Source organism: Schistocerca americana, chromosome X (genome assembly GCF_021461395.2).
Source record: "Schistocerca americana isolate TAMUIC-IGC-003095 chromosome X, iqSchAmer2.1, whole genome shotgun sequence".
Taxonomy (NCBI): domain Eukaryota; kingdom Metazoa; phylum Arthropoda; class Insecta; order Orthoptera; family Acrididae; genus Schistocerca; species Schistocerca americana.
This window is the reverse complement of record NC_060130.1, coordinates 622,233,183-622,244,906: the sequence shown is the minus strand read 5'-3', so window position 1 is coordinate 622,244,906 and position 11,724 is coordinate 622,233,183. Positions and strand designations below refer to the sequence as shown.

At 45.4% G+C, this 11,724-nt stretch overlaps 1 protein-coding gene across 4 annotated transcripts in view; it reads right to left on the bottom strand.

The window, feature by feature from the left end:
- The window catches only part of LOC124555109 (DNA fragmentation factor subunit alpha-like), a 92,915-nt gene that overhangs the window by 59,303 nt on the left and 21,888 nt on the right, over positions 1–11,724 (bottom strand). For all 4 annotated transcript variants that reach the window (XM_047128912.1, XM_047128913.1, XM_047128910.1 and 1 more), the window contains exons 3-4: positions 8,961–9,126; positions 7,447–7,626 (exon numbers count right to left, since the gene is read on the bottom strand). In XM_047128912.1, coding sequence (XP_046984868.1) covers positions 7,447–7,626; positions 8,961–9,126 — 346 coding nt within the window. The remainder of the gene's footprint in view (positions 1–7,446; positions 7,627–8,960; positions 9,127–11,724) is intronic.

The window sequence follows — 11,724 nt, the reverse complement described above, 5'->3', positions numbered from 1 at the left end:
AAAATACTGCAACCGCCAAGGAGCGCTGTTCAACATGGGCAGCGTGAGCAAAAGCGTAGGCAGTGCGACCATAAACCAGGGAACCACCAGTGTAGACAGTCTCACAGCCCGAAAAGGAGGTGAGGAGCGCAAGAAAACGGCGACGGAGGGCCACAGGCGGAACCGAGTCCTTGGGTCCCTGTGCCAAGTCCAGACGGACGGACGGACGGGGCCAACACCAGGGAGGAGTAGGTGCACGGACCCGGAAGGGAGGCAGAAGAGGGAATGGCCCCAGTTCCGACAGCAGGGACTGGACGCGGACAGCTATGGAAAGCCCAGACCTAGGTCGCCGTTCGGGCAGATGGAGGACCATGGCAGGGAAAAGCAGGTGACGATTGGGATGGCCCGGCGAGGAATGCACGTGGACAGCATAGTCGGCGAGCAGTCGATGGCGGCGAATCCGCAGCGGGGGAACCCCGGCCTCCACCAGTAGACTATCCACGGTGCTCGTACGAAAAGCGCCAGTTGCAAGCCGAACCCCACAGTGGTGTATGGGGTCTAACAACTTCAACACTGAGGGTGATGCAGACCCATAGGCCAGGCTCCCATAATCAAGCCGGGACTGCACAAGGGCCCTGTATAACCGTAACAGCGTGCAGCGATCCGCACCCAAAGATGTGTGGCTCAGGCAGCGGAGGGCGTTGAGGTGCCGCCAGCACTTTTGCTTCAGCTGAGTAATATGAGGAACCCATGTGAGCCGGGCATCAAAGACAAGTCCTACGAAGCGGCAAGTGTCCACCACTTCAAGCAGATGGCTGTTGAGGTAAAGTTCAGGATGAGGGTGGACCGTCCGACGCCTGCAGAAGTGCATAACTCGAGTCTTGGCTGCAGAGAACTGAAAACCATGAGTCAGAGCCCATGATGCTGCCTTGCGAACGGCTACTTGCAGCCTGCGTTCGGCGACTCCCGTAGTCGTGGAGCTAAAGGAGATGCAGAAGTCGTCGGCATACAAAGAAGGAGACACCGACGACCCCACGGCTGCAGCCAGACCATTAATGGCCACTAGAAATAAGGAGACGCTCAACACCGAGCCCTGCGGGACCCCATTTTCCAGTGTATAAGAGGAACTAGAGGTGGCACCGACTTGCACCCAGAAAGAGCGGTGCAATAGAAAGGTTTGAAGAAAAGCCAGGAGCCGACCACGAAGACCCCACTCATGCAACGTAGCAAGGATGTGATGCCTCCATGTGGTGTCATACGCCTTCCGCAGATCAAAAAATACAGCAACGAGATGCTGACGTCAGGCAAAGGCCGTACGGATAGCAGATCCCAGCCGCACCAGATTGTCCGCTGCAGACCGTCCCCGACGGAAGCCACCCTGGGATGGAGCGAGGAGACCGCACGACTCAAGGACCCAACACAAACGCCGCCCCACCATACGTTCGAGCAATTTGCACAAAACGTTGGTGAGGGTAATGGGACGATAGCTGCCCACTGCCAGTGGGTCCGCACCGGGCTTCAAGATGGGGACAATAAGACCCTCGTGCCATTGCGACGAACATGCCCTTGCTCCAAATGCGGTTAAAGAGGGTGAGGATGTGTCTCTGGCTGTCCCTGGGGAGATGCTTCAGCATCTGCGCGTGGATGCAGTCTGGTCCTGGTGCTGTATCAGGGCAATCGGCGAGGGCAGCGAGGAACACCCTCTCGCTGAAAGGAGCATTGTACTTTTCAGAACGACGGGTGTGGAATGATAACAGCGTCTGCTCGGCGCGCTCCTTTGGAGGGCGAAAGGCGGGGCGATAAGTTGCAGTGCAGAGCTCTTAGCAAAGTGCGTGGCAAGGTGTTCAGCAATGGCGCCAGTGTCTGTGCAGACAGTGCCGTCCACGGAGATCCCAGGGACACCCACAGGGGTCTGGTATCCATAAATCCGCCGGATCCGGGACCACACGAGCGAGGGGGAGACACGGGAGCCCAAGGAGGAGACATACCTCTCCCAGCACTCCTGCTTACGCCGTGCAATAAGACGACGGGCCAAGGCACGGAGCCTCTTAAAGGCGATGAGGGTCTCTAGAGACGGGTGCCACCTATGACGCTGGAGAGCCCGCCTACGGTCACTAATAGCCTCAGCAATCTCCGGCGACCACCAGGGTAAAGCCTTCCTCTGAGGGAGTCCAGAAGAGCGGGGGATGGCAGCCTCGGCCGCCGAAATGATGGACGTGGTTAAGACACGGACCACCTCGTCAATGTCACCCTGTGTGGGAGACGCAATGGTTGCAGCGGAAGTAAAAGCCGGCCATTCAGCCCTGTGGAGAGCCCAGCGGGGCAGGCGCCCAGAAGAATGACACTGGGGCAGTGACAAATAGATGGGAAAATGGTCACTACCACACAGGTCAGGATGCTCTCTCCAGTGGAGGGATGGGACAAGTCTGGGGCTGCAAAGAGAGAGATCGACGGCCGAGAACGAGCCATGGGCCACACTGAAATGCGTGGGAGCACCGGTATTCAAGAGGCTAAGGTCGAGCTGTGCCAACACATGCTCCACGGCACGACCGTGGTCATCGGAGACAGTCCCACCCCACAGAGGGTTGTGGGCATTGAAATCGCCCAGAAGCAGCAATGGTGGCAGGAGTAGAGCCAGGTGCGCAGCCAAGACATGTCGGGGGAGCTCCCCATCCGGAGGAATGTAAACAGAGCAAACAGTAATAGTCGGCGAGAGCTCAACCCTGACAGTGACTGCCTCTAAAGGCGTCAGAAGGTGTACTGGGGAGCTACAGACAGAGTGGTGAACAAAGAGGCAAACTCCACCGGACGCTCGTTGACAGGCAGCACAGTTCTTATAGTATCCCCGATAACCGCGAAGGGCAGGGGTCCGCATTGCTGGAAACCAAGTTTCCTGCAGAGCAACGCAGAGAACAGGGGAAACACTCAGAAGCATCCGGAGCTCAGCCAGGTGGCGGAAATAACTGCTACAATTCCACTGGAGAATGGAAGCAGTAAGGAACTGGGAGGGCCGCCACCGAGGGAGAGTCAGCTGTGGCCATAGGAAAGGCCTCCGAGGGTACCGTGAGGGCGAGATCCGCGGCAGAGGCAAGGATCTCCACCTCACCCCCTGAGCCAGGACTATGGACAGCAGGCTGCACTGAAACCGCCGGAACGTCCTTCTTCTTGGACACATTCCGTTCCTTCTTCTCGCGTCTGCCCTTAGGGTGAGAGGGCTGGGAGAGCTTCTCTGAAGGAGCGTCTGAGGCTGACGACGACGCAGAAGCCCTACGACCAGCAGGTGGCGGAACCTTCAGCCACTGGCTGACATCCGGCTGGGTAGGAGAAGAAACGGAGGAAGGGAGAGCCCCGAGGGACTCCTTCCACGAGAGAGGAACCGGCAGAGGCAACGTCGGCGGAGTAGGAGTGGGAGGGATCGAGCCCCCCAGTTGTGGAGCAGATGTCACTCCCGAAGTAAGCGTGGGGGGAGCGACAGAAGAGGGTTTGCCCCCAACTGCTAAGGGGGCAACAGAGGAAGGCTTGCCCCCAGACACGAGGGGGGCAGACACAGATGCACGGCCCCGAGGGCCCACTGAAGGCGGCACAGAGGAGGCGACAACCGCCGCTCGCGAGGGCGACGATAACGTGGCTGCAGCATACGATGTTCGAAGGGAAGCAGGATACAACCTTTCAAATTTCAGTTTTGCCTCTCGATAAGTAAGCCGGTCCAGGGTCTTAAATTCCATTATCTTCCGCTCCTTATGAAGAACGGGACAATCCGGCGAGCATGGAGAGTGGTGCTCCCCACAGTTGACACATACAGGCGGAGGCGCACATGGAGAATCGGGATGAGAGGGGCGTCCGCAATCTCGACATGTAGCGCTGGATGGGCAACAGGAGGATATGTGCCCTAACTTCCAGCACTGGAAGCACCGCATCGGGGGAGGGACGTAGGGCTTGATGTCACAACGGTAAACCATTACCTTGACCTTCTTGGGCAAGACATCACCCTCGAAGGCCAAGATAAAGGCACCGGTGGGCACCCTGTTAGTCTTGGGTCCTCTATGTACACGACGGACAAAATGGACACCACGTCGTTCCAAGTCGGCTCTCAGCTCGTCATCGGATTGTAACAAGAGGTCACGATGGTAAATAATCCCTTGGACCATATTTAAGCTACTGTGGGGAGTGACGGTAACAGGGACGTCACCCAGCTTATCACACAGGAGCAACGCTCGTGACTGGGCTGGGGAGGACGTCTTGAGGAGGATGGACCCATTCCTCATTTTAGACAACCCCGCCACTTCCCCAAACTTATCCTCCAGGTGTTCCACAAAAAACAGAGGCTTCGTCGTAAGAAAGGAGTCACCATCAGTCCTGCTGCAGACAAGGTATTGTGGTACGTAAGGCTCCCGCTTGGTACTAGATCTACGTCCCTCCCATGGTGCAGCCAACGAGGGGAACGACTGAGGGTCATATTGGGCAGCATCAAAGTCTACTCTGCCTCGCTTAGAGACGCTGGTGGCCGTGCGACCACCAGCTTGGTGTGATTTATTGCGCTTCATTGAGCCACATCCGCCCAGATGCCACCTACTCCGAATGACGGCTCTCTCCCAAGGGCTCCACCCAGCCAAAGCAACGGGTACCTGGCCGATATCCCGTTGCCCGGAGTCCCCGTGCCCCAGACAAGATGGGCACATACTCCTTGGCGTGCATGGGGAGGAAACAGCTCTGGCATCTGTAGTGCGATCCCTGCATGGTCAGGGGGCTACCACCAAGAGGGTACATGACGACCCCACCACAACGGACTGGCTACCGTGCTGGATTTTAGGTGTTGAAAGCGTCCACAGTTGTCGGGGGCGCTAAGAAGGAGATTGCGCACAAGATGAGAAGGAGGCAACCCAGAAGACGTTGGGTGTAAATCCCGCCGCACGACAATAGGTAGTATGCAAGATGGTGGTGCGTGATGGACCAATAGAAAAACACCACGTAAGGCGTCCTTCCCCAAATGGCATGCACTAACAACGGAAATTTGGGAAAAAAAGGAGGTCAAACCCAAGAGGGTACCATCACAGAAGGCCGAAACGTTTGAGACTCCTTTTAGTCGCCTCTTACGACAGGCAGGAATACCACGGACCTATTCTTACCCCCGAACCCGCAGGGGGGTACAGTAGAAGTCTTATTTGCTCTCTGTCAACTGCTTTGTTGGACTGCCAAACACAATCTCTTGACCTTATTATTTCAACAAAAGCCTTCAGCTGCTCTTGCTGGTACAACATATGCCACACTGTTTCAGCACTGAAAGACCTAAGTCAAAACAAGGAATCTGATTCATTGTCACCAACGTACATTTCGCATTAGTACCACGAAAATAAGGTAAAATAAATTAGGGCTTGTATGGCATATAGGCAGTTGGTTTTCGTTGGTCCTTTTCTACTGGAACAGGGAAGGAAATGACTAGTAGTGGTACAGGGTACACCCCACCACACATTGTATGGTGGCTTGTGGAGATTCACTGATAGGAATATACTGAACCATCATGGAATAGTTAATTGGGCAATGGAGAGAAATGTGTGTATGTGTGTGTGTGTGTGGGGGGGGGGGGGGGGGGGGGGGGGGGACGACTAAAACATGACTGAAGCAAGCAGTAAGCAGGTTCAAAGGTATGTAAGGCTGCAATAGTTAGAAAGAGATGACGAGCCTCACACAGCACAGAATAGCATGGAGGGTTGCTGGAGACTGAAGACCATAACAAAAGCAACATGCAAGTTGAAGCACATGATAACTTTTGTCAGCTACCAAACTACATCTTAAAAAATGAAAGGAGAGTTTAGGGCTTAACATATATTACCAAGCAGAAGATCCTTGGAGACAGAGACCAAGTTTACATTGGGTAAGAATTGGGGACAAAATAATACTGCCTTTAGGAAAGGAACCATTGCAGCACATGTCTTACATATTTTAGGGAAAGCACAGAAAATCTAAATCTCGACAGTCAGATGGGAGTTTGAAACACAGTCCTCTCGAACGTGAGTCAGTTGTCTTAACCACTATGTTGCCTTACTCAGTGAAAAGGCTGGCAGGATAGCACTGTCCTCCACTTTAAAAACAATTCCATAAGGATAATGCTCCCAAAGTCAAAACAGCAAAAACTGGATGAAGACTACTGCAGATCAAAAAACCTCAAATGTCTGTAGCACTACATTATACCCCTAACAGCTGAAAAGCTGCATTTTGTGCAGCACACAGGGCTTTCACTGTAAGTGCCTATTGATATGTTTAGTCTCTTATGGTCAGATGCAGTCACTATTTTCCATGTAAGTGCATCTTCCTGCAAATTACAACTATAGTGAAGTCCAGTACATTATTTCATGTCCATTATACTTAGACAAGGCAATCAAGTTAGTTTTTCCACATACACATGACATGTCTGAAACAGTGCCCTCTAAAACCAGAAAATCAGGAATGAGAGACCTAATTAGAGGAACACTAGCCACAAATTTGAGGTGTCAATGTCAATATACCACTACACTTGAAACCATCATATTTCTTCTTTCCCCCCCCCCAGCAACCTTTTCTCCTCAGAAGTGCAGTGAACACTGTCATCAAATAGGAAAAAGGAATGTGGTATCATGACTGACAGATGAAAAAAAAGTAAATCTGTAAACACTATTCGAAATATATGAGCACCAGTACATCATCTCACTCATCACTTAGCGCTCAGCGCTGTGCTCTCGGTCATTTTTAAGATGATTCTTCTTCATTCAGAAACAATGATGTTGTTTACATTATCATTTTATATATTACAGGTTAATAAAAGATTTCTTTTAATGTACTGGGTTCATAATATAACATTTGTCTCTAGAGAGAGAATTATTTTTCTGTTGGCTGTTCCTGACATGAAAAAGTTGAATGTTTCATTACTGGTGTTTTTTCCACATTCAATTAATCTGTCATATTTTCAGTGTACGTATTCTCTGTACAGTCTAGCTGTACAAAGAAAAGGCAACATAATTTAAGGCAGATAAAGACTGCAGCATTCACTAGAATTCAAGTCAAGACTGTAGAAGGATTTAGATGTACATTTAAAAACAAAAACCGAATCTTGTAGGCTTATGGATCAACTACTTATTCCTAGTGGCATTAAAGTACCAAAAACCTATGTAATCTAAGACTAACCTGAGAATGGTGCAGTACACAAACACAGTCAACAATAAATGAGGCTGAGAAATTTGCATGTTACTGTTTAGTCTCTGTTGCCTATTATTATCTCCTTTGTTCACATACGAACCTGACCTCTAGGGCATCTTTCTTGAACAGTGGCTTGAAAAATGTTTTTTTAGTCAAGCCACTTCTTTTCCTTCTTCCAGCAGTATGTCTGTTGTGTGTGTGTGTGTGTGTGTGTGTGTGTGTGTGGAGGGGGGGGGGGGGTGTTTGCACACATCATCAGATGGACCAAAGGGTGAAATGAAAGCAAGTTTTAGTTACCTTTCAGGAAAAATGTCTATCAGACTTTCAGGATCCATGTTACTCAACAGCTCCAATTCTCTTCCACCTAACATCGAAATGTGAGTCAGATCTCCTTGCAGTCTATCGACCAAACTACTAAGTTCCTTGTCCTTAGGGCCAAACCTTGGTCCATCTGTTTCATCTGAGATTCGTCTTACTCTGGAAGAAAAAACAGATAAATAATCAATGCATTGTCATAATTTATTACTGATATGATATAATGGGTAAATACCATATAGCATTACAAACTTAGCCCTTCCAGTAACATATGATCATTTCTATTTGTGTTTTGTATCAAATGCTAAAAATTCTTATTATTGTAACACACGGCAAGGATAATACCCAGAAATCTGTTTCACAGTCTCAAGGTTCCTTCAGATAGACATATGAACTTTTCTTCTTAACTTGCTCCAGTCGATTCTGGTTGTTAACTGAATACTTTTACATTTATAGCCACAAACATAAAAGATGAATGGGAACAATTTTATGAAGCCAAAAGTTTCTTGATAATGCAACAATAACAATTAAGACTGAAAAATCCATTTACATACTATCATCCCATCCTGTCCGTAAGCAGACACTGTATTTTCTCTCCATTTTCTGGGTTTCTCTATAGAACATAAAACTCCACTGCATAATAGTTCAACACTGACTCATCTATAATTCATTATTTTGTAAAATTTAGTCTACATTACTTGCCAGCTAAGCTTCACAAGTTACTCCATATACCTTCCTTCACCCATACACCCCACCATTTTTGAATGTATGTCCATATTTTTTTCTCTTTTTCCATCTGCCTCCATTTCAATGGGAGGGACAATGGTTATTACACTGGGGTAGCATTAAGCAGGAGGAGTATACAAAATCTTGCCCAGACATCTAGATATAAATTTACTGGAGATTTTCCTAAATTGTATCAAGCAAATAAAGATGACTCCTTTTAAAAGGCAGCAACTGATTTTCTGGTCCACCTAGTAATCATTCCAAGTGTGGGGTCTTAATTTGGTTCCTTTCATTAGCTTAGCAGACTGTGAACCTCAGATGAAAGGGAAATCATGAGTATGCCACTTGTTTGTCAATCAGTCCAATGTATTTTCCTTTTTAGCTCATTGTGCTTTTTGTTTCTGAAACAGAATTAAGAACAAAACTAGCATACATCTCAATGAGTGTGGGTGTGAAAAATCATGTAAAAACCAGACACATGTAGGCTTGGATCTTCGGTGTTCCAAAAAATGGTGAGTGCTCTTTTTCTGTTACATGTATCTGTGCTCTGTGCATCAATCTACTACAAGTAAGTGGTTGCCTTTTCCTAATTTTATGTACTGCTCCACCAGGAATTTCCATTACTGTTAAATAAATTTCTCAGTTGCAATATGTTTCAATAAGAAGATTTAATTTCAAGTCCACACGAACAAATCTGTAATAATTTGACATTAAGACATCCTGAAAGACTTATAGCTAAGATCGGTAGAACAATACAAATGAAGACAAACCTGTGGAATTTTCCAGGTGGTAACCATTTTTCATCATTCTTCAGTAGCATTACAACAGTATTCTTTTCCACTGTACTGAAGTACTCATCATCATCAACTTCTGTTCCATCTTGTTCCAACACAATTTTGACTGGAACATTGTCAGGGACACCAAGTTTTCCACGAGCTAACAAAAATTGCAATACTCTTGGTGAACACAGGACACAGCAAGTGAAAAAGGTATAAATAAAAACATAGTGTTAAGTTATAAACTGGAGAAATTTCAGTTGCTAGGTTGTATTTTAGAAACTTGTCCGTATTGTTATACTTCAACTAACAAGGGGTATGTAGCTGAAAGAAGCAGCAGTCAGGGACAGGAAAATTTCATGAAAATGATAACGCGAAACATAACAAGATATCTGATATTTTTAGTGATATAACATGAAATTGAAGATTTTTATTAAATTTGGCATTTTTTTCCCATTCTAGAGTAAGAATGTCATAAATCTCAGGGATGTAGTATACTATTATCGATAACTGATATTTACTCAATACTGAAACAGAATTTTGACCTCTTTTCAATGTTGAGAACTGATTTCTCACGTAAAGAACTATTGCTCGGGATGTGGCAGTAAATGAAAATACACAATTTCCAATTATCTCTACTCCAATAACAGTTTTAGCCACCATTTCTTGATACTTTTGCAAATTGTACTGAACAAAAAATTGACTTGTTTTAGAGAGATCTTGATGTTGGTGCATCAATTAAACAACAAGTTTTTGTAGTACACAAGCATAAACATGAAAAACACCAAATATGATACTTTAGCTGTGCAGAAACATAAATCAACTTGACATCTGATCACCTTTCAAGCTAACTTAGGCCCCAGTCTACACAACAGATCACACTGTCACCACAAACTTAATTCCCAAAATAGAAGAAATAATATTGAATAAATATTGAAATAAACTTTCTCAGTGTTCTGTTCTACCAACAGGAACATGTTTGCATGACATCACATGCTATACTCTGATGGGCTGACCGAGTGGGCACTGTGTTGATTTGTATGTCTGTGAAGCTGAAGTGTTGTATTTGGTGATTTTCGTATTTATACTTGTGCACTACAAAAGTATGTGGTTTAATTGATGCACCACACTGTCAATCTGCCAAAAAGTGTTGCTTTTCATACTTTTGTGGGGCCACATAAAACTATTATTTTGTTGACATGGCAAAGAGCCTGTTATAGGTACTTAGAATGCCACGCCTCAAGCATGTCAGATATTCTGAAGGGATACAAAGCCCTTCATAATTTAGTGGAAAAGCAACCTTCCTTGCCAGCTGGATATCAGAGATTTTATCCACTTGAGGACTAGTTGCTTTCATCACGAGCAACACGCAAGTCGTTGAAGTGGGGTCAAATAAAAAGACTTGCACTAGGTGGCCAAACGACCCCAGATGGGGTCTTCTGCCCAATAATGCCATACAATCATTTCATCAGAACACTGTCAAAAGTGTTGTGCTATCTGAAGGCAGTTTGTCTTCCTTGTTCAAATTTAGACTCCAGGTTGCCATTTTCGCACTACAGTGAAGTGCTGATGGATTGGCAGCATAATGTCTCAGAGTTTTGAAATTATGACGATGCTTTCCTTTGAAAACCTTTTAACAGTGTATGGTTGTGAAATAATTGGTTCTTTAATTGACTAGATTTAAGGTGTTTAATATAAATGATACTTTCTTTTCACAATGTACACAAATGAGATTTGCAATGTCAATAAATACAATTTAACTAATTGGTATATTTTCATTTTTAACATAACACTGGAAATAACGTACTTCAAAATAAGCTCTTATAAAGTAAAACCAAAACCAGACAAAAAACAATTCCAATCTTGTCAGGAAATGACACATAATAATCCAAAATTGGTAGAAAATAACACTAAAATTGACAAATAACACCACCAAAATTGGCCATCAAATAACATTATTTTTCCTGTCTCTAGCAATAACCAATATATTGTGCCTGCAAGGCAGCATAGCATTGTGTAAATGGGTTATATAACCACTACTCAAAATTTTTATAATATTCAAATTTCTCATTTACAATCCCATCTACTCCAAAATATACTGAGAACATGGATAAAAAGTAAAGTATTTTACACAATGCAAGGATTTTAAAGGTATAACAAATGACCCAATGTTTTACTGCCAAAATACATAAAATAAGAAACTGTACAATATTACAATATCTTTACATCTGATATATTTATTCGGACCATCAAATAATGTGGCACATTTGTTCATAAAGATCAGCTTCTAAAATGTTATGATACAGTGCACTACTCATGAACATAACAGAAACAATACTACTCTAGTGCACTGCCTTGCATGATTGTCTTCTCTTAACATAATTCCTAACTTAAGTTCTAATAGTGTATTTTTTATCAAGACATCAGTTAAATGTAGAAAATTTAAATGTGGTTAACTCTGCTCTGTTCAGCCTCTTCAATCCTTAAATATCCCTACAGTTTTTTCAATACAAATGGAAATTCATGAACTGTACATCCGCAGATAATTAACAGGTACTCATTTCCAAAGATAGCATGACATAACAGTGCCTAGTGAGAAGTGAACCATACAGTGAAAATGTGACCAGATTAAAATTATTCACAGCCACCACAATACAGAAGAAATTGAATCTGTCAGATTCTTACAACTGAATTTAAATTCAAGCAGGCAGCTAACAAATCAAACAGCTGTGACTAATACACAAAATGTAGCATACAG